The 25,270-nt window shown below is 42.4% G+C and overlaps 1 protein-coding gene across 1 annotated transcript in view; it reads right to left on the bottom strand.

The window, feature by feature from the left end:
• NCAPG (non-SMC condensin I complex subunit G) overlaps positions 1-25,270 on the bottom strand; it is a 1,684,114-nt gene that overhangs the window by 541,529 nt on the left and 1,117,315 nt on the right. Inside the window, exon 14 of the mRNA XM_044063449.1 lies at positions 7,950-8,112. Within this exon, the coding sequence (XP_043919384.1) occupies positions 7,950-8,112 (163 nt within the window). The remainder of the gene's footprint in view (positions 1-7,949; positions 8,113-25,270) is intronic.

The raw sequence follows: 25,270 nt of genomic DNA on the forward strand, positions 1-25,270 counted from the left end.
CAATGTCTAAGACAAGAGGTATGGCTAAAGGCCTATGCTGAGGGAGAAGGAAATCCCTAAACTTCTTTTTTGATTCTGAGAAATCTTGACTCTCCCAGTGAAAATGTTCCCTCAAAGTATGCAAGGTTTCTCCAAAGGAATAATCTTCAGGAGGAGATGCAGATGGGATGGATTCCTCTGCATGAGAATCCTCATAGGGCGGTGGTAAAAAATTCCTGATCAGAAGAGGAATCAGAAGAAATAGAAACCTGATCTGAAGATTCATAAGCAGTGTCTTGCTTAGGCCTCTTATCAGGAGGGGGTTGGGAACCACTGATCAAGGTAATTAGGTCTTCAGCCATTTTGATCATCTGTTTTTTTGGGCATAGAGGCCTGAGCATGTGGCTCATGCGTCGGTGTTTTAGCTTTAGAAGTTGCTTTTGTCTTTGATTTTGAAGCTGGCGTCAGTTTTATATAGAAATGCTGTGGCTGAAGACACCCTCAGAAGCCAGTGCCTGCTAAGTGGCTCTGGACCCATCCGAGGGAGAGACATCCGCGGGTACAATACGCTGATAATCTCGCGGCGTGCCGGACTCCACATGGGTCTCGGTAGAGGCCTGCGACTTGGAAGTAGTGAGTATCAGGGGCTGCAAAAGCACCTCACTGAGTACCGGTGACTGGCTTAGGGGAAGCTTTGTCTGTTTTGGACCTCGACGGTCTGTCTCTGTCCTTTTTCTTTGCGTTTTTTGTGAACTCCGGTAGTCGGATTGCTATCCAATGACATTTCAGGGTAGCTAAATCTGTTTCCAAAATATTTTGAAGCAAAGATATACCAACGCTTAATAGTGTGTTGGTTAAATCTAGCACAAAACCGACAGCTAGGCATGTTATGATCTGGGCCTAGGCAAGGAATACAGTACAAATGGAAATCCTTATGAGGTATTTGCTTCCCACAAGTAATGCAATTATTAACTTTTACTGACATCGGTATGGAGCATGAAAAAGTTTCCCCAACGGGGTACTTATCTAAGTGAAAACTTCGGTTCTGAAACTCGAAATCGAAAATTTCAGGAGTCGGCACTTGCGAACTGCTAAGAAAATGACGTTGGCTGCCTGTTTTATACCCCTGACGTCATGGAAGAGACAGCAACCGACGCAGGACCCAAGACTTTGGAATTCAGGCCGAATGAGGGCAACCTGCCAGCAGATTACCCAAATGTAATGACTGCAACAGTGAAACACGAAGTAATATATATATATATATATATATATATATATATATATATATATATATATATATACACAGATATGCAGTCGACCAACCATTTGGCCAAGGTCACCTTTGCAACTGATTTGCCCAATTTAGAATTGGCAAAGAATACAAATAATTGGTCTTTCTAAATTCTTTATTCCTAAGGAAGTAAAAATGTAATTGTCTGTGAACATCCAATAAACGCAACATACATTCACCTGTGTTTGCAAATTTAGAAAAGAAACCTGGAAGTGAATAGAGTGGATTCTGACACCACCTTGGGAAGGAAAGAGGAACTGGTATGTGAAGTGATTATCCTTCTGAAAGATCAAGTAGGGAGGTTTAGGTGACAATGCTTGAAGTTCTGAAATTCTTCTAGCAGAGGTAATAGCCAGTAGAAAGACAAGCTTTCCAGATCAGGTAATTAAGACTGCATTTTGATGCTGGTTCAAAGGGGAATGTGTCAAGGCATCTTAGGAGGAGTGTGCCTCTCAAAAATGCTTTACAAGCCAGAGAAAATTTTTCAAATCCAACATGAAAATTAGAGATTGCTAACTGAACTTTATGATTGAGGAACTAGCTCCTTCATTAAAGTTGATGCCAAAAAATCAAGAAAACATTGTACAGGAGCTAAGGGGTTGATACTTTATGTCCAGGAAACAAACCCTTTTCATTTACTTTTATAAAGTTTTTCTGTAGAAGCTTTATGGGAGGATACAACTATATGACGGACAGGGGACAAGAGCCTTGGCTGTCTGGCTGTTAAAAGAATTGGAGAAACTACGCTGTTAGCTTGAGGTCTGATATGTCTGGGTGAATCATGCCTATTGGGTGAGGTAGGAGGTCTGGAATCGGATCCAGAATCCAAAGTGGGTAAATTAGATGAGGCCAAAAAAAAGGGGGAACCAAATTTGATGACGCCAATAAGGAGCAATGAGGACGACTTTGCTCTTCCACTAGGCAGCTTTCTGTAAGAATTTGGGAATTAGGGGGGTAGGCATGTAGGTATAAAGGAGACAAAGGGGCAGTTGTGGAGTACAGTGCCCCTCGGTGATCATACTGGACTTCCTGGGAATGTGAGTTGCTATCAGAAAGTGGTTGGATGAGATGGCCCACTGCCACACACTGAGTTGCTTCTTGTCACAGGGGGTAGGATTTGGTTCCTCCTAGCTTGCTGATGTACCAAACAACTGAAATAGTCAGTTTGAATCTCAACTGTCCCTAAAGGGAGAGTATCTTGTAAGGCCTGCAATTCTAAGAGCACTGCTCTCAACTCTAGTACACTGACAAGCAAACTGGCCTCTTTGGGAGACCATGTGCCTTGGACGGTTTTCCTCAGGAAGTGCCTCAGTCCCCTAATCTGGGAAGCGTCTGTGGTCACTGTGTCTTTGGGTTGAGGGAGAGTTAAGGGATGACCTTGTAGAAATTGATCTAATCAAATCTACCATCAAAGGTATTTCTTGCATGCCTGAGTGATTATCTGTGTTGACATGCACTGGAGAAGCACTGGGGAAGAATTGACCACTGTGCTGCTAGCATCCACTGGAGAATTCTCATATGAAACCTTGCTAGAGGGACTAAAATATTGGCAACTGAAGAATCAAGTGCGCTGAAATTTTGGTATTGCAAATTATTTTCCTAACCTGCAACCTCAGAGTCTCTACTCTTGAGAAAGGAAGAGAAGCTGTCATTGAAGTCGTGTTGAAGACTGCGCCTATGAATTCCAAGGTTTGAGCTGGTTGCAACTGTAATTTCTTGTTATCCCAGCTGAGAACAAGTCTGGATCACCTGATCTCTTGCTAGTAATAGTAGATTCTTGGCCAGGGCAGTAATGAGCCAGTCATCTAGATACAGAAACACTCTGATCTCTGCAGTCTCAAGTGAGTTGCTACTACTGCCACACATCTGAACATCCTGGGGGTTGTTTTGAGGCCAAAGGGCAGTACTCTGAACGGATCGTGACTGGCTCCCAGCCAAAAGCGTAAAGACCTTCTGGATTGTCTTTCATTTTTATGCGATAGTACACATCCTGAAGGTCTATCAAGCACATCCAATCGTCCTTGCCTAGAAAGGGTAGAATGGACTGAACCATGACTATCCAAAACTTTGCACGAACTGATTTGTTCAATTCGCTAAAATTCAGAATTTGTCTCCAGTCCCCTATTTTCTCTGGCACTAAAAAGAATCTTGAGAAAGTCCCAGATTCTATCTGGTTTGGTGGGATCTCTTAAATGACCCTCTTCTAGCAGCTTTTGTATTATTTATATTGCTGCTCGTTTACTCTGGCTGGGTGGAACATTGGGAATCTTGTGTACACAGTTGGAGAAGACAGGAAAAAGGAAATTATATAGCCACTGGAAATAATTCTTTGCACTCCAGTTTCTCTTGTTAAATCTAGTCAGGCTGTCTGGTACAGAGAAAGTCTACCCCAGATTGCCTCCGGGGGGTGGCGTGGGGTGGACAAATGGGCCTCCTTTCAGAAGCACCGAGAGGGTCTGTTAGAGAAAATCTCTGGAGCCCTGGTTTGTTAGGCCTCCTCTGCTATGTGGATGACATCCCCATTACAGTTCCCCCTCGCCCCTAGGGGAAACTATCTCCACATCTGCCCTAGAAAGGACCCTGGGACTTTCTGAACCACATCTTCCAACCATTTTGTTGATTCCTAGAAAAGGATCTTTGAGGGCTGAAAAATATACACCCACTGCAAAGAGGGTCTTTCTATCCTTCTCACACCTGGAATATATCCCTCTCACTTTTGGGCCAAACAATGAACTGCCGTCAAAGGGAGCACTGACGAATAAGGAGGTGAAAGATCCACAAAATCACATAAGTGCATCTAGACATGCCTCCTAACAGATATGACAGAAACCCAATGCCCTTGAATACCTTCGGCTGCATGCGAGATAAATCTCATCGATTAATTTGAAATGGATTGGAGGGTAGCCAATTGGGAGGCCACAGAAGATTTAACCTGAGCAAAAATGGTCCCTGAAAGGGATTTTGAAAATTCTTCGATCAAATCTCTTTGTAGTCTTGTAAAACGTGCCAAACAGTTTAGCAACCTAAAGGGGGAAAGGTTGCTGAAGCATAAACATGCTTTCCAAACCTGCCCATCACCACAGACTCCCTAATTAGGGGGATGGACAGAGGAACTTTGCTCAGAGAGTTCCTTTTTAGTGGCAGTCACAACCATGGCATCCATTGGCACCTCCTTACTCCAGAATTCCTTCCCGACAGGTGGAGTCAAAAATCCAATCTGGCCTCTTAGGGACTGGCTCAACTGAGTCAGGTTTCTTCTACACCCGGCTTGACACCAAATCAATGAGCTCATTGGTGGGCGAAGTAACCCAGGCGATAGAAGGGCCACCTCCGAAGGCTTCCAGAAATACTCATTTCCTCCACTGAAGGGTTGGTGGAGGTCCAGCTACCTTCTCTGTTTAGGGATCTCAAGAGCATCTCCAAATGACAGACTATTATGGAGAGTCCAATTGCCTCCTTTTGCACTTTCTCTTCGAGGAACTTTCTCTTGTTGGGATGCTCCGGTGAAGTGTAGGAAGAAATTGTAATACCCTGTTGAGTGGTCTGAAGGCCTTGAGCTGGCTGTCCCAGTGGTGTAGAATGATGCGACTTCCAAGAGCAGAGACATCTGGGAGCTGGAATGGAGATCCAAAGGGGCTGGATCCGTCCATCCTTTTGGAACAGAAAACACTTGCGTCACAACCTCGAAGGCACACTGCCCCTGAGAGAAAGACAGAAGCTCCAGGAAGAGAGACTTCTGGACCACTGCCTCCCCTCTGCCCAGAGAGCAATCCTCCTGAGGCAGAAGCCAGAGTACAGCTATCCAATACTGAAGCTCTGAGGGGCAGAGACAGCTCCAAAAACCTTGGAATTGGCTCCAACACCTCAGATCTGACAAGGTAGCCTTGGGTTCTGAGAATCATCTGGATCTGATGAAGTTGGAGCCAGTGCGTTCATAGTATTCTTCAGATCCAAAGGTAAAGGTATCCTTGGATAAGAGGACAGCCCCAGTAGGTTCTAATTCAGGGACTCAAACAGCTGGTGGGATCAAAGAAGTAGACGATGGTGTAAGAGATTGACAGGCTCCCTGATCCAAAGGGGTAGGAGTGGGGAGAACACCCATCTGTGCCAAGAGAAACTTCATTATCCTGTTCACATCTTCCTCAGTTAGACACCTAGAAGAACGAGAAAAGGCAAAGGATGGTGAGGGGAACCCTAGGAGAACTAGATCCAACTTCAGAGAATATCTAGTCCTTGGTAGAAACTTCGGAGCTGAAGAATGTGGATCCGAATATTTTCTCATCGAATCCAAAAGAGAAAGGACCTGAGCAGACTTTGGATCCGTTTTAGATTTTTTCTGTGGCTCCAAAGAAGGCAAGGAAGAAGAGATGGTATATTAGAGACTTAGCCAAGATCTCTATAATTTTCATTTTGGAGGAGTGAGCCCCAGAGACAGCCTCTCCAAATGAGGATGGAAGCAAACCTTTCAATATCAATTTTTTCTATCTGCTAAGGCCCTCAGATTGAAATTTTTGCCGTTAGTACAATCCTCTTGCAAATGTTTAGGGCATTAATAATATACACAAAGGGTGGGCATCAGATAAGGGTAACTTATCCCAACACATCTGACATTTTCTGAAGCCAGCTGGCACCTTATCAGACCAGACAAATTTAAAAGAAAATTTAAAGGGAGAATGGCTTTTTTATATACAGAAGAAGAAAAGCAGGAGAAATACGAACAATGGTAAGAAGAATTAAACAGATGTATACTCTACAAATGAAGGCAATACAAAAGGTAGAGGAAGAATATTATCAATAATGATATTTAAGAGTTACACAGAGTGTAAAAGGAGGGAGATAAATATACAAATATAGCAAAAACTGTAGGAAAGAAACATCTTATTAACCAAACGCTAGAGAGTTCAGGCTAACCACATCTTTTGCGAAAAGTGGCAAACGAGATCTGAGGTATGTTAGGGGTTGGTGCATTATGGGTAGAGGAGGAGCTCGAGTTTTTGGTGACCATGAGCTTTAGTAACGGCTGAGTCGGATCTGAGGCTCAGATCCAAACCCAACAGTTGAGGATAGAATGAAAATTTACATTGGATCGATATTTTAAAAACTGACAGTTTTTACTTATAAGCAAAACTTTTTCCCGAAGGTCAACAAAAGCACTTGGAACACAAGAAAACTATGCCATACATATCACTTTGCTTCCTAGATGCACACGCAGAATTCTCTTAAGCATAATTCTAATGTAATTCGTTTTAGAAAGGAAGGCTTTCCCCAAATGGGACTTATCTGCCCAGCTAAAAGACTGACAGGTAGACTGCCAAAGCAGCGCTCCCCTTGGCAGCAAAAAGTTCTGAAGCTTTTGGCGTTCCTTCTGCGTTTTATAGGAGCACCCTGTATGTTCCTGACAGAATGAGCACCTGGAAGGCACCCATAACTTTTGGAAACTGGCTTGAGCAATTTGGGCAAACCCACACAGCCCAGGTTACTGCAACAGTGATTTTCATCAACACTACAATAAATAGATATGATTTCACAATACTGGAATAAGTAATGAACACTAAATGAAAAACATGGTGCTATGCTTGACAGATGCAATAAAAACGTAGATATGAACCATGCCCATAGTGATGAAGTAAGGGACAGCAACATGCTTAACATTCATATAGAGTCACCCCATAAGTGTAATAATGGGGATGCTACTTGGTCTGAGCATTCAGATTCTTAAAACATTTCTACCCACATCACTAATGAAGAAACAGCCTTTTTAGAAATTTATCCCCAGAAGTCCAAATTTATACAAGCAAATGTTAAGTGCTAAGATTCTGTACCCTCTCAAGTGATTTTCTCTTTGGTATGAACCCTGCAATAATTCTAAAGTTTAACAGGTTAAGAGGAATGAAATTACCTAATATTTTAAGCTGCAATGACAAAGTGTCAAACAGCATGCACTGCTGCTAGCCTTCTGTGACAGCTCCAGATACCCACGACATCGGAATTAGAGAATTGGTTTGTTTACTTCCTAGTTACTTGACACCTGTATGAAAAGGTTTATACCACTTCACAATCACCTTAATCTCTACTTAAAATTATTTCTTTATATTAATGGAATAATCATTAAATATCTGAAAGACATGCACACAAGACCACTAAAAGAATGGATTTAGTAAATCTTAAAAACATGGGTGGAATAACAGGGCAGAGGGGTGGCTTAATCTCAAAAGTTTATGGGCCATGTGGATATAGTAATGACAAGACCACATTTTCGCCCTGTAAATCTATAACGTAGGCTAAAGGTATTAAAGTTCTAAGGTAAGATAATAAAAATACTGGATAGAATTAAAACCTGTAAGGTTACAAGCAAATACACAGAAAATAAATGAGCAGGATTTGAGACTAAAGCTCATCTAAAATGTCCTTACTTCCTGCTTATCAAACATAAGGAATGAGGAGTTAAGGCTGACTACAATTTGCAGGTATCCTACTTCGTAGCACTGCACTTCTGATGTGAAGAGACTAGGTAAGCATTAACAAAAAGCTAAAAAAATATGATTAACAGGACTAAATAACTGCATGATAAACATGGTCTATACAAATGTTTTTCGTTATTTCAAGTGCATTAAAGAATTAACATGCATTAAATAAATATACACATTTAATATTGTAATAAGCAGTGCATTAAAATTACCTGGTTCTTTTCAGGATGACTCAATCCACTTGATCTAGTCAGGTCCACCAGCAGTTCTGCTACATTTGCAATATCAACTTCTGCCAAAGGAGAAGAGCCTGGAGCATCAAACAATGTAACCAAGGTAGGCAAAAATGCATCTGCAAAGCATTCTTGATTAATTCTGTGAAAGAAAAGTAATTGTCATGCAACATATCAGATAATTATGAAATCAAATTTCATAACAGTAGGGACTAAATTTACTTGCAGGAAAAAATCTACAACTTTAAAAAGAAGGAAGTGCTCAGAAGAAATGGCATATGACAGATACTAAATGGGCAAAAGAAACTTCCAATCAAAGACCGCACAGAAACAGACCAGAACAAAATAGAATTTGTCTTACCATAACGTTCCATCTGTGTTGTCGATCTTCACTTATCCTTGACTGTGGGTTTGGTTCCGGACCTCGGAACCAACTCGGCCATTATTCCAGCTCACACCTTCCAAAAACTCTCAACCCAAGCTCTACCCATAACGCTCCTCGTTAGATTACCTCAGATAAGAGTTTGGAAACGAGAGACATACAATCGGAAAAAACAGTCTACAAGAATTAAGTGCTTCACAGCCAAAACAAAGAGAACTGAAGAAAAAACAGTGAAGGCACAAACGGCTGAAAAGGTAAAAACGTTTTAATAGAAATAAGCCCTTTTACGTCTTATCATGAATGTTTCATCAGATTCAAAGTAAAAAAACAAAAACCCAAGTTATAAATACTGCAAACACAAGTCAAACTATCCAATCACAAGAATACTTCAATAAAACAATCAAGAAAAAAAAAAAATAAACTGATTTGGTTAAAGCTCTATCAATTAAAAAGGGCTTAATAGACACATTGTCATTAAGACCATAATTTTTATCAGATTGTAAACGCCTGTCATTTTTAATGTTACTCAAGCTAACGCTTTTATATACTATCTCTAGGACCAAAAACTTATGCAGTGTACTTGAAAAAGAAGTTATGTACTCACCATACCGTTCCATCTGAGTAGCTGTACTTCATTTGTCATCAACCTGTGGGTAGTCGGATCCGGATCAGATCCAAGATGACCACTTCAGTAGCATCTGATCTCCAAGCTCCTCCCTTACCCATAACGCCACTATCTCCGGTCTTCCCTCAGATTGAGTTTGCAGACTCGTAAAACATAGGCCAGATCCAAAAATGCCATCTCACTAAAGGTTCTTCTTAAACCTGACCATGTATGAACAAGAGAGCCGCAGAGGCACCCTCTTCCTATATACCAGAGCAGTACAATAGTAATAAGGTCATGGGGAAGGAGGGACGGTTAATCACAAATGAAGTACAAGTAGTTGACTTCATTTGGTCATCAACCTGTGGGACAGAGTCTCCAGCTACCAAACACCTGGGTGGGCCTCATGGAAGGATATTTCGGAGCACCGTGGAGCCAAAGGATGCTCTACCTCTAGATACCAGGTCCAGTTTGTAATGTGAAATAAAGATGTGAGATGAGGACCAAGTAGCCGCAGAACAAATCACCCAAACACACCCTGGACCAAAAAGCTGCAGAGGTAGCCATAGACTTGGTGGAATGTGCTTCAACTTGACCTGGAGGAGAAATGCCTTTGTCTGCATACACCTTTAGGATATGAACAACAGTAAAACAATAAGAACTGCTGCCAACCAAAGGTCCACTTCCAGAAATATTAAGCTGAATGTTAAGAAAAAACAAGAGAAGACCACCACGGACCAGGTGAAGCATAAAACGATTTAATATAAAAGAACAAGCGCTTTCACGTGCAACAAAACACGCTTCTTCAGGTTTTAACAGCTATACATTGCAAAAAATATATAAATACATTCCTAGCCTGATTCTCATAGGTTAATTAATGAACCCAATCAGTGATGAAAGCAAAGTAAAGAAGCACCTTCTATCAAGACTGCATCTTAAAAAGTGGATCTTAAACTGCTCCTTAAGAATAAAATATGAAGTACATTATTTAATGTTTCCAAGGCTGAGAATATAAAAACAATAAAATAATCAAATATATAATAAATCAACATATTTAAGACAATAAGATAGAAAACTTTAGGATATGGTGAGAGATCTTGCTAGCAATAGTCACTCTAGAGATTGCTTTACCCAGACAGGGTCTAGAATAGGAAACAAATAACTGATCAGACTTGCGTAGGTACTTAGTTCTGTGTAAGCAGAATCTCAATTATTTATTTTACCTTTAACCGGAAGGGTTCGACTGGACACAGGTCCATTGTCAGTGGAGGCTCGGGGAGAAAAGCGCTATGTTACACTATTAGCATTTATACATTTCTAAGTGCTCTTAATGGCATATTTAGGAGTCACAATATATCAAAGTAGTACAAAAATAGTTACACAGCATGTAATGCATCTAGTAAAACAATTAGTAGAGGACTAATGATTTTTTCTCATATACATTCTCATTCACATATACATTTATGCATTCACATTTGCATAGATATATATGTGTGTGTGTGTGTGTGTGTGTGTGTGTGTGTGTATATATATATATATATATATATATATATATATATATATATATATATATACTCACACCCACACATCAAAAAGAATAGGTATTGAGGTAAGACCAAGATGAGAAGAGGAGATCTAATAAGGTATATACCTTTCTCAGATAGAGATTGTATCCTTTATCAGGTAAGATTTAATAGTATACAAGTGTTGGTATGTTTTACCCTATTGTTCTGATGCTGAGTTTGGAGGCAAGTGTAAACATATTAGGAAGGCTATGTAAGGAAAGTGTTGGAGTGCGGCAGATTCGTTACAACTGTGCATAGTTATTGTTTACCATGGGGAGTAGCAAGAGCAAAGCCAATTGTCTGAATAATGGGATTTCAGGAGGTATTTGAATTGGGTACTACAAGTAGTGGTAGTTATATAGCTTGGGAGTGAGTTCCAATTTTGGGCTATTGTGCAGGCAGAGAGACTTTCCTGCTTCACTTTATGTCTAATTACATGAATGGGGTTTTGGCTGATAGATCTTAGGGCTCTAGTGGTGGTGTATGGCTGAATTAGTTGCTGGAGTGCAGGTGCTTTCTCAGGGTAGTAGTAGAGGATATGTGTTACTGAGACTTGATTAAGTCACAATAGCTGAGGAAGCTCCAGCCACTTGAGTTGCATTAGGGAATGACACTGATGGGACCTATACGTGGAATCTGTAGCAAACTTGGCAATCTTGTTGTAACATGGTTTCAGTTTGCGAAGTTCAGTAAGGTGAAGATTAGTTAGGATAGGGGAGGCAAAAAGAAGGATGGAAAGGAGGTGGTTCTTGCAACAGTGGCTTTGGTCTGTTTAGTTATGAACTGTTTCTATAGAGGAGTCCTAATTTTCTGTTCCCCTTTTTAATGGTTTGTGCTATGTGGATATCAAATCTCAGGTGATTATCCATCTCTACTCCTAGCAGTTGTGTGTGGTTGGTTGGTGAGATTTGATTATCATCTCTGGAGTTTATGATGAGGCTATAGTTTAAGGTAGGTGATCTGCCAGGGGTAAATAGGATTAGTTTTGTTTTCTTGGGATTAAGTAGTAGTTTTATGTTAGACAACCAAGTTTCAGCTAGTTTAAAGTTATTTTTGGGTAAGGGTATGTAGTTCCTTAAAGCTGGGGGCAGCACATATGATGGTGTCATCAGCATACTGTACTACTGAGGCAGTGGGCAAGAAGAAGAGATGTCATTAGTGAAAAGAGAGAACAGTGGGCCAAGGATTGATCCTTGAGGGACTCCTATGGATACTGGTAAGAGGGAGGGCAGCTTTACTTGCCAGAGGACTGCTTGGTAGCTGTTGAACCACAGTATAGTGGAAGAGCATATGTTTAGACTAGATACAGTATTGAGGAGCATATTGTGATTAATCATGTCAAAGGCTTTTGATAAGTCCAGGAAAATGGATGATATGAAAAGGCCTTTGCTTCTGTAGTGGTTGACTGTGTTGGTGAAAGAAGATTGGTGGTGGTACTATGGGAGGGTCTAAAGCCATGTTGGGAATTGGATAGTAGCTTGTTTTGTTGGAGGTACTGCATTAGTTGCACATGAACAATGTGTATTCTTTCTAAAATTTTTGATAAGGGGGATAAGAATGGCTATTGGGCGATAGCTGGTCAGCTCTAAGCAGTTGCCTCCTATGTGTAGAGGAACAATGTGGGATGTTTTCCATAAGGTATGTACTTTGTGTTCTGAAATTGACCTATTTATGAGAATTGACACTGGATATGATATGGCCCTCTGCTGATATCTGAGGGAAATCTGCAGGAAGTTTATTGGCTGCTAGTGTGGTTGGTTTTAGCTTCTTAAGGAGGTTTGAAATCCTTTTAGTGGACACTGGTTGCAGGGAAAAGTTAGAGGTGGTGTTATGTGCATTACTGTTGATTGTAGTGGATGACTGTATTGGAGTGCCATAGGTTTTTTTTGGTACTAGCTAGGTTTTATACGGTTTCTGTAAAGAATTTATTAAATTGACAAGGGATATTGTCTTGGCCGTTTGGCAACACAGGGGTTGGAGTGGAGGCTTTCCCAGGGTGAAGTAATCTGTTTATGGAGGCCCAGAATTTTTGCGGGTTATGAGTATATTTATCCTGTAGGATTTTACAGTAGTTGGTTTTGTCAAGTTTGGTCTCTTGGCTTTATTACGTAGTTCTACGTACTTTTGTCTTAGAGTAGTATTTTTATCTTTCTGAGATGCTCTCCAGATTTTGTCCCTTTCTTTCAATGTAGCTTTGGTAAGCCATAGGGAATGGCAGGTTTTTGGCCTAATAGTTCTGGAGGGTGCATGATAGTCTAAGATATGTAGGAAGGTTGAGTTAAAATACTGTACAGCTTCATTGAGAGGTAGCTGTTTGAGAGGGACCAATTGCAGCAACGTAGTGCCTTATTAAAGTCATTGGCTATGAAGTTTCTTTTGTTACGTATTACTCTGAGGATAAGTAGGTTGGGGAGATGGTGGGATCTATTCCTGATTAGGTAGGTGGGTTGATGGTCTCAGACTGTCAGGGAGACAACCTGATAGTTGTACAAGAGAGGGGTGAGATACCAGAATCCAATCCAAAATGGATTGACGTTTGGATGTTTTGTCAGTCTATTGTCTAGATACATCCAATAACTGCAATTTATATTTGCCCCTATTCTGAAAATTCAGAAAGAAAACGGGGAGGTTAATTGTCTGATTAATATTAGTCTACGAAGCAATCTTGGGTAGGAAAGATGGATTAGTACATAGAGAAATCTTGTCTTTACAGTAAATCAAATACGGAGGCTTGATGGATAAGGCTTGAAGCTCCGATACCTACCTAGCCGAGGTGATAGCTACTAAGAAGGCAGTCTTCTAGGACAAAAACTGTATGTCTACCGATGCTGCCGGCTCAAAGGGGGAAGAGAAAAGTACAGTTGTGTACACTTACCATAAATGTAGATGTTCGAGTGCATTCACTGTTGCAGTCATTACATTTGGGTAATCCTGCTGGCAGGTTGCCCTCAGTCAGCCTGAATTCCAAAGTTCTGGGTCCTGCGTTGGCTGCCGTCACCCCTTCCCTGACGTCAGGTCATCATGGGTATAAAAGATGCGGCCGACGCCATTTTCTTTAGTTTTTCTTGCCCCAGATGTCAGGTGCCCCCTAAAAGGGTAGCCAAAATTTATATACATATAAATACATGCACCAATATAAACTTTACCTTTATCTACAAGCAAATACATCACATAGGTTGTATAAATCAGAGAAGGAAAGATAGGTTTCATGAGAAGAAAAATGGGGGGATGGCGGGTGGGTAAGCTGGACTGCAACAGTGAATACACTCGAACATCTACATTTATGGTAAGTGTACAGAAAGTACAGTTTTGTACCTACCATAAATGTAGATGTTCGAGTGTTCACCCTGCTGCAGTCATCACACTTAGGTTATCCTGTCGTCAGGCGGTCCCCGCAGTCGGCCGGAATTCCAAAGTCTTGGTCCGGCGTTGGTTGCTGTCGCTTCTTCCCTGTCAGTGCGCCAGGGGTATATATAATGCAACCGCCATTTTCTTCCTTCAGTTTTTCTTGCCCCAGATGTCAGGTGCCCCCAAAAAGGTGGTCAGTAATTAGTACCAAATGGAGTAACCTCTGCACAAACACAAAATCCCTTCAGCTATAAGCAAATACATCAGTAAGGTATTGAAGAGATTTAGCCAGTAGATCAGAGGGGATGGAGGGAGGGTAACCTGGACTGCAGCAGGGTGAACACTCAAACATCTACATTTATGGTAGGTACAAAACTGTACTATGTTCATCGTGTTACCCTGCTGCAGTCATCACACTTGGGTTGAATCCCAAAGCTAAGGATGGGAGGAGGTATCAGAGGGTTAGTGGAGGCTATAAGGCCCTGCAGAACTGCAGTGGCGAAGCCCGCCCTAGTCAGAGTAAAGAGGTAAGTGATGGTGTTTGGTAAAGGTGTATACTGAACTCCAAGTTGCAGCTTCTAAAATCTCCTTGGTTGGAACCCCCCTGAGAAAGGCTGTAGAAGTAGCTGTTGCCCTGGTAGAGTGGGACCTAATGGTAGCAGGAACTGGTTTTCCATGATGGGTATTAGCAGAAATGGTTTGCTTTGATATAGCCTTCCCTTGAGAAGCTGTAGCATAGGATACAAAGAGCTGGTCAGATTTTCTGAAAGCCTTAGTTTTGTCCAAGTAGTAACGAAGTTGCCTGTGAATGTCCAAGGAATGCAGGAGTCTCTCAACTTTGTTCTGTGGATTTGGGAAGAAGGTGGGTAAGTGGATGGTTTGATTTAAAGCCACACTGGAAACCACCTTAGGCATAAAGGAAGGATTAGTTCATAGGGAAACTCTGTCTTGATGAAAAATGAGGAAAGGTTCCACTGCCATTAGTGCCTGTAGCTCTGAGACTCTTCTAGCTGAAGTTATTGCTAGCAGCAGGGCAGCCTTCCATGATAGGAACTGAAGATTTGCAGAGAAAGCTGGTTCAAAGGGAGGTAGCGTTAGTTTTTCCAGAACAAAATTGAAGTCCCATGTTGGTGTAGGAGCTCTCCTGGGTGGTCTAATGTTTTTTGCCCCTCTGAGGAACTGCCTTAGAAGTGGATGCGAAAATAAAGGTGGATCCGTGTTGTAGTGGGCTGAAATAGCTGAAACATGGATTTTAATGGAGGAAAAAGAAAGCCCTTTGTGCAACATCTCAGTTAAATACTGTAGAATGTGAGGCATGTGAGGCTGAATTGTGTCTTGGCCTTTAGTTTGGTTCCAGTCACAAAACCTTTTCCATTTGTCCGAATAAGCCTTCCTGGTGCTTGGCCTCCTGGCTTCCAGAATAACATCCAGAACTGCTTGGGAAAGAGGAGCTGGCTGGATGTTTAGTTGATTTGCCATGCAGCTAGATTTAAAGTTTTGAGCTGGCTGTGAAGAATCTGATTGTTTTGTTGTGTGAGCAAATGGAGAATTTGTGGCAATATCCATGGTGGGCCATGGGCCATATTCCTCAATAGCGGGTACCAGTGCTGGCGTGGCCAGTCTGGGGCTACAAGAATCAGTCGTGGTCTCTCCTTTTTGACTTTCAGAAGTACCTTTGTGAGGAGAGGCAATGGAGGGAAGGCATATACTGTCAGGTTTTTCAAACTGAAAGAGAGTGCGTCCACTTTCCAAGCTTGATGGTGAAGTGTCCTTGTACAAAATTTTTTTAGTTGATAGTTTTGAGGACTGGCAAACAGGTCTATGTCTGGAAGGCCCCATTTTTGAGTTATCATTGCAAATATTTGTGGATCAAATTTCCACTCGTGGGGATCCTTGATGTTTCTGCTGTGGTCGTCTGCCAATGCGTTCTTCTGTCCTAGCAGGAATTGAGCTTGTAACTGAACTTGGTAAGCCAGAGCTGTGTTCCATAAGATCATTGCTTGCCTGCAATGAGGGTAGGAATGTGTACCCCCTTGTTTATGTACCACATTACTGTGGTGGTGTCCGTCTTTATTGCAAGTTGTCCTGGATGTAATAGATCCTTGAAGGCTGTCAGAGCTTTCTGTACAGCTAGCATCTCTTTTTGATTTATGTGCAGATTCCTTTGATCTGCAGTCCATACGCCTTGAACACAATGTCCTGCCATGTGTGCCCCCAGGCGTAATCTGAAGCATCTGTTGTGACAGTTTGCCTGGCTGGGGGCAAGGTGAAAGGCTGACCCTTGTTGAGGTGACATGCCTGTGACCACCATAGAAATTCTTGTTGTAGGCAGGGAATGAGAGATACCATTGTGTCCAAGCTGTGGCTGTGTTGAGACCATGTGCTTTTTAGGTACCACTGTAATTTCCTCATATGCAGCTTTGCAAATGGTGGTATTAGTATGCAAGATGCCATGAAGCCCAAGGCCTGCAGAATTTTTCTTGCAGGAAATATTGAGTCAGTTGTAGTTGCTTGTCTGGTGTAAGATAAGCCTTCTGGGCTGTTGTATTCAAGCTGGCACCCAGGAATGTCATTTTTTGAGAGGGTGCTAGTTTTGACTTCTTTTCGTTTACTGTGTACCCCAGGCAGTTTAGTAGATGTTTTACAAAGGCCAGATGATGTAAGAGAATGTCTTTGCTTTCTGCTTGGATGAGGCAGTCGTTCAGGTATGGGTATATTTGAATTCCTCTGTCTGCAGTATGCAATTACCGGTGCCAGGCATTTTGTGAAGACCCTGGGCGCAGTAGATAAGCCAAAGGGCAGTGCAGAGAATTGGTAATGGGTTGAACCTGCAATGAAACGGAGGTATCTTCTGCAACTTTGTCTGATAGGGACATGCAGGTATGCCTCCTTGAGGTCCGTTACTAGCCATGCTTCCTTGTCCAACATGGGAAGAAGCTGCTGTAGTGTTAGCATCTTGAATTTGGGAACTTGTGTTTAGAATTGAAAGGTCCAGAATTGGTCTCCAGGCATTGTCCTTTCTGGGCACTAGAAAGAGTCTTGAGTAAAATCCTTGGCCTTGCTCTCGAGTAGGTACCAGTTGAATGGCTCTCATGTCCATGAGAGCTGTAATTTGCTTTTGTGCCTCTGCCCATTGATTTTGTGGCAGGTTTGGCATTCCTCTTTTCATTGGCAAAGTGTGAAAATGGAATCTGTATCCTCGTAAAACTGTCTAGGACCCATTTGTCCTTTGTGACAATGTGCCAGTTGTCTGAAAAAAGTGCGAGTTTTCCCCCCAAGGTAGCTGCCAAGAGAGTATTGCTTGGCCAGATGAGGTGCGAGTCATTGAGTTTGCCTTCTGGTGGATTGGGACCTGTCTTCCCCTCCCTTCTGTGTTGTAGTGCCTCATTGGCGAGGTTTATACTGGGCTTGTGGTTGTCCTCTGCCCCTTGGACGTCTGTACTGACCCCTCTGTGGTCTGTCAGTAGCTGGAAAGGACCAATTTTTTGTTGGCCAGTTTTTGCTGAAGCGAGGGGGTTGTACCTGTAGGAAATCTTTGACTGTCTGCATAGATTTTGCCTTAGCCTCCATTTTCTTTAAGACTTCTTCTGCTTTAACTCCAAAAAGAACATCCTGCTGTAAGGGAGCATCTAGAAGTTTTGCTTTAACATGATCAGGCAGAGTTTGTTCCTTTAACCAAGCATGCCTACATATAACAGACCCAGTGACAGCTGCTCTGCAGGAGGCCTCCAAAGAATCAAACCCACATTGTAAGGTATGTTTGCCCACCTGTTCAGTGGCGTGCAACAGATCCTGTACTTCTTTCAATTCAGATTGTTGAGGGAGAGTGGTTATTCTTTGCTTTAACTGAGAGATTAGGAATTGCTGATACTTAAGCACGTGAAATTGGCAATTCAGCGCCCTCATAGCTAGTGTGGCTGAGGTGTAAACCTTTTTCCCCCACCTGTCTAGTGCTCTGGAATCCCTCTCAGAAGGTACAGGGTTTTAGCCATAGAAGCCTTATCTCCCTTGGAACCCTGGGAGATGGTCTCTGGGTCAGCTACAGGGCATTTGTAAAGAAATTTGTGGGAATCTGGCACTCTATAGTATCTTTCAGGCTTAGCCGGAGCAGGAGGTAGAGAGTCTGGGTTCAAACTGGATTCTAAGTAAACATCATCCACAATGTCCAAAACTGGTGGGATGGCAAGTGGTCTGTGTTGGGGGAGTAAAAGAAACTCTGAGCCTTTTCTTCGAGTAAGAGTAGTCCTGACCTTCCCAGTGAAAATGTTCCCTCATAGTGTGTAAAGTTTCCCCAAAGGAGTAGTCTTCAGGAGGAGAAGCTAAGGGAATAGAATCCTCAGCATCAGAATCTTCATAAGGGGAGAAGGAGTAATCTTGGTCCTCAGAGGAGTCTGAAGAAATGGACACTTGTTCAGAGGATGCATAATCTTCCTCTTGTCTAGGCCTTTTGTCATGAGGAGGCTGGGAACCCCGGATTAAAGAAATCAAATCTTCAGCCATTTTGAGCATCTGGGGCCTTGAACACGAGACTGAAGTGCAGTCCTTTTAGATTTAGTAGGAGTCTTCATCTTAGAAAACGTTTTAATGGTGAGAGTCGTCGGTCTGAAAACGCCTTCAGAAACCGATGGTGTTTCTGTAGCACCATCTTTTGCAGAAATGTTGTCGGTAGGGACTGAACTAAATGGCTGCGTCGGGCTGGTGCATTCCGCCAAAATTTCCGTAGCGGTCTCGGATTCCAGATCTGCGGTAATCAGGGGCTGCGTCGGAGCCTCACTGAGGACCGGAGAACCGGAGACTGGACCAGCCGAGGCCTCGGAATCTGGCTTAGGCCCGGGCTGTCTGTCCTTATCCTTGCGTTTTTTGTGCACGCCGGTAGTCGGTTGCTCCGACGGCATGGTGTAGTTAAATTTCCTACCGAAGTAGTGTTGTGCGAAATCCAAGAGTCTTTTAATAGTACGCTTATTAAACCTAGCACAAAAATGACAAGTAGTGACGTTGTGGTCTGGGCCTAGGCAAGGTATGCAATAAGAATGAAAATCCTTATGAGGTGTTTGCTTCCCACAAGAAATACAATTGTTAACTTTTACTGACATCGGTCTGAGGCAAGAAAAAGTTTCCCCAATGGGGTACTTAGCTTTATAGAAGACTTCGGTCTGAAATTCGAATTCGAAAATCTCAGGAATTGGCCGACTGGCACTTGCGAGCTGCTTCTGCTTCGGGCACCGCGCAGCAAGAAAGACTGGAGAAAATGGCATCAGTTGCATTATATATACCCCTGGCGCACTGACGTCAGGGAAGAAGCGACAGCAACTGACGCCGGACCAAGACTTTGGAATTCCGGCCGACTGTGGGACCGCCTGACGACAGGATAACCCAAGTGTGACGACTGCAGCAGGGTAACACGAACATCTGCACTATGCTCGTGTTTCACTGTTGCAGTCATTACATTTGGGTAGATTCCCAAATCTATGGTTGGGAGGATGGGTTTATACAGCATTAGGACCAACTATAAGGCCCTGCAAGACAGCAGTGGCAAAGCCAACTCTGGATTTAGAGAAAATTGGTAAATGATAATACTTGGTGAAAGTATGAACTGAACTCCAGGTAGCAGCTTTTAGAATATCCCTGGTAGGAACACCTCTGAGAAAGTCTGCAGAAGTAGATGCAGCCCTGGTGGAATGAAATCTGATCCCCTGGGGGATAGGGTTTCCATGGTGCTTATAGCAGAAATGAATGCAATGGCTTATCCATTTAGAAATGGTTTGTTTTGAAATAGCCTTTCCCTTTGCCCCTGCAGCAAATGCTATCAGCAGTTCAGATTTTCTTTGAGTTTTAGTCCTGTCCAAGTAGAATCTAAGTTGTCTGTGCACATCCAATGAATGCAGAATCCATTCCCCTTTGTTCTGTGGATTGGGAAAGAAAGTTGGCAAATGAATGGACTGATTAAGAGCCACACTGGATACCACCTTGGGCATGAAGGATGGATTGGTCCAGAGTGACAACCTGTCTGCATGAAAGATGATGAAAGGCTCCACTGTCACAAGGGCCTGTAACTCGGATTTACTTCTAGCTAAAGTGATTGCTAGATGGAAGGTTGTTTTCCAAGAAAGAAATTTTAAGTCTGCAGTAGCAGCTGGCTCGAAAGGAGGTAGAGTGAGTTTCTCCAAAACAAAGTTAAGGTCCCAGGCAGGGGTTGGAGCTCTCCTGGGTGGTCTCAAGTTTTTGGCTCCTCTGAGGTACTGCTTGAGCAGAGGATGAAAGAAGAGGGGAGGGTTCTGTGTTATAATGAGCTGAAATGGCTGAGGCATGAATTTTAATGGAGGAAAAAGACAGGCCCTTGTGAAGCATCTCAGTTAAGTATTGTAAAATATGAGGTAAATTGGGCGCTGCTGTGCTCATTCCTTGAGATCGATTCCAAGTACAGAATCTTTTCCATTTGTCAGCATAAGATTTTCTAGTGCTAGGTCTTCTCGCCTCCAAGATTAACTCCATCACAGGTTTGCTAAGGGTGAATTTAAGTGATTAGCCAAGCTGCAAGGTTCAAGGTTGGGAGCTGAGGGTGCAGAATCTGGTTCTCCTGCTGAGACAGTAAGGAAGGTGTCTGAGGCAGGTGCCATGGGGATATTTTTGACACACTGCGCCGGAGTGGGTACCAGTGTTGGCGTGGCCAGTCTGGAGCAATCAAAATAATTCTTGGTTTGTCCTGCTTGACTTTTAACAGAACTTTGCAGAGTAGAGGCAGAGGGGGAAAGGCGTAGACTGATAGGTTTTTCCACTGAAGGACACAGCATCCACTTTCCAGGCTTTTTTGTGGGGAGTCCTTGTACAAAATTTGTCCAAATGGTAGTTCCGGGAGGGAGGCAAATAGATCCATGTCTGGGCTCCCCCATTTGCTTGTCAAAATGTTGAAAATCCGTGGTTCCAGTCTCCACTCTTGTGAGTCCATGAGATTTTTGCAAAGTCCGTCTGCCAGTGCATTTAATTTTCCTGGCAGGAATTGAGCTTGTAGGTGCACTTGGTAGCTCATGGCCGTGCTCCACAATGCCATGGCTAGTATGCAGAGGGGGTAGGAATGGGTACCCCCCTGCTTGTTTATGTACCACATAACCGTAGTGTTGCCCGTCTTTACCATTAGTTGTCCTGGAAGAATGTAGTCTGTGAAGGCTGTCAGAGCATTCTGTACAGTTAACATTTCTTTTTGATTGATATGTAGGTGCATTTGATTTGGTTTCCATTTGCCCTGAATGCACTTCCCTGCTAGGTGAGCCCCCCCATGCATAGTCTGATGCGTCTGTAGGTTAGGGTTTGGGCAGCAGGGGGTAGCGTGAATGGCAGTCCCTTGTTTTGGTAGCAGGCCTCTGCCCAGCACAGGAACTCCAGGCGTAGGCAAGGTATGATAGGAATCAGTTTCCAGGCTGTGACAATGTTGACTTCATAGACTTTTTAAGTATCACTGAAGTTTCCTCATATGCAGTCTTGCATATGGAATTAGAAGAATGCAGGAGGCCATGAACCCAAAGGCTTGCAGTATTTGTCTTACAGATGGCAGGGTTTTTGTGGCCACTTTTTTGAAGTAAGTTACCAAATTAATTTGCTTTTCTGGCGTGAGGAAAGCCATCTGGGAAGTTGCATTCAAGCTTGCACCCAGGAATGTAATCTGTTGAGAGGGTACTAGTTGTGATTTATTTTTGTTTATGGTGTACCCTAGACAATTTAGAACCCTTTTTACAAATGCCAGATGATTTAGAAGTATGGCCTGGTTTTCTGCCTGAATAAGACAATCGTCCAGGTATAGATGCATTTGAATATTTATTTGCCTGCAAAATGCAATTACTAGAGCCAGGCACTTTGTGAATACCCTGGGCGCGGTAGACAAGCCAAAGGGCAGTGCAGAGAACTGATAATGCAATTAGCCTGCTTTGAAGCGTAGTCATCTTCTGCAAGATTCCCTGATTGGGACATGCAGGTAAACTTCTTTTAAATCTAGAGTTAACAACCAGGCATCTTTGCCTAGCTTAGGAAGTAACTGGTGAAGAGTCAGCATCTTGAATTTTGGAACGTCCAGAAAGGTGTTTAGAGTAGACAAGTCCAGAATTGTACGCCATGATTTGTCTTTTCTGGTTACCAGGAAAAACCTGGAATAGAAACCTTGTCCCTTTTCCTCTTCTGGTACCGGTTGAATAGCCCCCCATGTTTAAGAATTCTGAGCCTCTGCCCACTGATTTGGGGGCAGGTCTGGCCACCCGTTTGGTGTTGGCAACACGTGGAAATGAAATGTGTATCCCTGGCACACTATATTTAAAACCCATTTGTATTGGGTTATGAGTTCCCAGTTTTTTGCATGAAAAGCAACCCCCCCCCCCCCCAAAAGGGGCAGGGCAGCTAAAAGGAAGTGCTTGGTAATTTTAAAGGAAAGTCATTGAGGCAGTTTACCATAAGGGGCTGTCTTGTTATTTCCAGATTTGGAAGTGGAGGCCTCCCATTGCTTAGGTCCGAGAGTCCCCTGGGACTGAAACTTGGTGCTTTTGGTGTGTTTGGATTTGGCTTGAGAGGATCTGGAAGGAACTGGAAAAGACCAATTCTTAGTAGGCCAGTGCCTACTAAATCTTGGAGGTTGCACTTATAAGAAATCTTTTACAGTTTGCAAAGATTTAGCTTTAGCTTCCATCTTTTTTTAAAACTTCAGCCTTATTGTCAAAATAGGCGGTCCTGATTTAAAGGAGCATCTAACAATTTTACTTTAACATGATCAGGCAGAGATTGCTCCTTAAGCCAAGCATGCCTTCTAAGCACAGATCCAGTAACAGCAGCCCTGCAAGAGGCCTCTAAAGAATCAAAACCACATTGCAAAGTAGGTTTTCCAACTTGTTCAACAGAATGCAATAAATCCAGTAAATCTTTATTTTCCACACAGTCAGAAATCAACATAATTTTCTGTTTAAGCAGTCCAATAATATGCTGTTGATATTTTAACATATGAAATTGGCAGTTTAAAGTCCTGACAGCCAAGGTTGCAGAAGTATAAACATTTTTACCCCATCTATCCAGCGCCCTGGAGTCTCTATTAAAATGGGTAGGATTTTTAGCAGTAAAAGCCTTAATGCCCATAGGCCCTTGAGAAATGATTTCAGGATCTGCAACAAGATTTTTGAAAAGGAACTTGAGATTCAGGAACCTTGTAGTATCTGTCAGGTTTACAAGGGGCTGGAGGCAGGGAATCAGGGGTCATACTGGATTCCGAAAACACATCAACAATGTCTAGTACAGGAGGTATAGGCAAAGGCCTATGCTGAGGTAAAACAAGAAAATCCCTAAGCCTCTTTTTTGAATCCGAGAATTCCTGACTTCCCAGTGGAAATGCTCCCTTAAGGTATGTAAAGAATCCTCTGCATCAGAATCCTCAAGTAGGTATGGACAAATCCAGGTCATTAGAAGAGTCAGAAGAAACAGAGTCCTGATCACAAGATTCATAGCAAGCTCAGGCCTAGGCCTCTTAGAAGGGGGGGGGGGTGACTACCCCTGATTAGAGTAAATAGATCTTCAGCCATTTTGATAATTTGTATTTTAGGCATGGGGCCTGAACATGTGGCCTGGGTGTCGGTTTTTTTTGACATAGATCGAGATTTAGGCCTTAGCACTGAAGGTGGAGTTGGTTCGATATTGAGGTCTGTAGGCCTGAATACACCCTCAGAAGCCGGTGCCTGCACAGCGGTTCCGGACCCATCCAAGCTAGAGACATCCACAGGTTCCATAGTTGAAGTATCTCGAAGAATACCGGACTCCAAATGGGTCTCAGTAGAGGCCTGCAAGTCAGAAGTAGCGGGTATCAGGGGCTATGTAAACTAACACTGAAAGGGTAACTTATTGTACTTTGTGTGAACAATGTGGGTGCTATTACATTGGCAAAACGGACAGAAAGTTGAGGAATCGTGTTTATGAGCATTTATACGAAATAAGAAAAAAAAAGAAACAAATGCTCTGAGTAAGCACCTGATGGAGAATGAGGGGCATTCTTTCCATTTTTTGTTATAGATATCTCTGCTGAAATAAGAGGGGGTGCCTGGTCTATTTTATTAGGGAAAAAGGGGACTATATTGGCAGTTGGTTTTAAATGCTGGCAACTGGCCGGGACTGAATGAGAATATTTCTATCAGTTCCCTCTTATGATTAAAAGCCTTAATGAGATAATTTTTTAACATATATTTTATATATATATATATATATATATATATATATATATATATATATATATATATATATGTATATTACATACACACACACACACATATATATATATATATATATATATATATATATATATATATATATTTTTTTTTTTTTACATCTATATTTGAATTGGTCCAAAATCTGAAGAAACAGTGTCTATGGTCATTACATGTTGAACAGATGCTAGGTCGTAATTTTAAACTATATAAATGTTTTTTTACTAGTGTGATTAATTTAGTTTAAATACCAGTGGTTTTAAGTGTGCTTTGTCTGATGAAGTTCTGTATTTGTGTGATGAAAGCGCTTACCAGCTTTGGATTATTCTGTTGAATAAAAGTGTTTTGTGGATTGGATTAATTTCCATTTTTGAAGCCATACAGAGACATCCTGCATCCTTGACTGGTTTTGATTTTGAAATTAGCTGTCACTCGAGAGCTCAGAAGTGAGAACTCATCTGGCACTATGAAGTGGCAAATGAGATCTGCGGTAACCTAGTGAGAAGCATTATGGGTAGAGCTTAGCTCAAGAGTTTTTGGAAGGCATGAGCTGGAATAACAGCAGAGTCTGTTCTAAGGTACAGAACCAACCCCACAATCAAGGAATAAATGAAGACTGATAACATTAGATGACTAGGTTACACAAGGTATTTACTGCAACACTATATCCTTAACAGTATCGCTTTCACTAAGCCACTGCTCTTCAAAATCATACCATGACTAGGTGACAGTGCTAGAGATCATTCTCTAGTGGTGGTTGTAGATGCAGTTCTCTCTCAAACCAGATCGCACACAGCCACACTAGTGCAGCCAAAATGCTTACAAAAGGAAGGCAGGTCTCTCCCTGGTTAATTCTAGCTGACCAAAGGCTGTAACCAGAGGATCCAGAGAGGGGACCTATAACAAATTAATGGGAAGAAGATTTCATAAGAATTTCTCCCCAAACCTGTACATCTAAAGTAATACAACCTAAGCACTCTGGACTTAGTCCAGAAGCCATAGCTATGGTGGGCCTAAGAGGACAGCTGTAAGCTGTTTGGGAGAGTGATGGGCATTTTAGAGAAGGTGCCAGTTGGCCCATGCAAGCCACTGGTGTAATCACTCATTCGTTGAGCGCAAATGCAATAATCATTTAAAAGTCTGTCTACGTGTGTTATTAGCTGCAGCCAGGAGCTCTT

The sequence above is a fragment of the Protopterus annectens genome, chromosome 2.part1, assembly GCF_019279795.1.
Source record: "Protopterus annectens isolate FY-2018-M chromosome 2.part1, PAN1.0, whole genome shotgun sequence".
Classification (NCBI taxonomy): Eukaryota; Metazoa; Chordata; order Ceratodontiformes; family Protopteridae; genus Protopterus; species Protopterus annectens.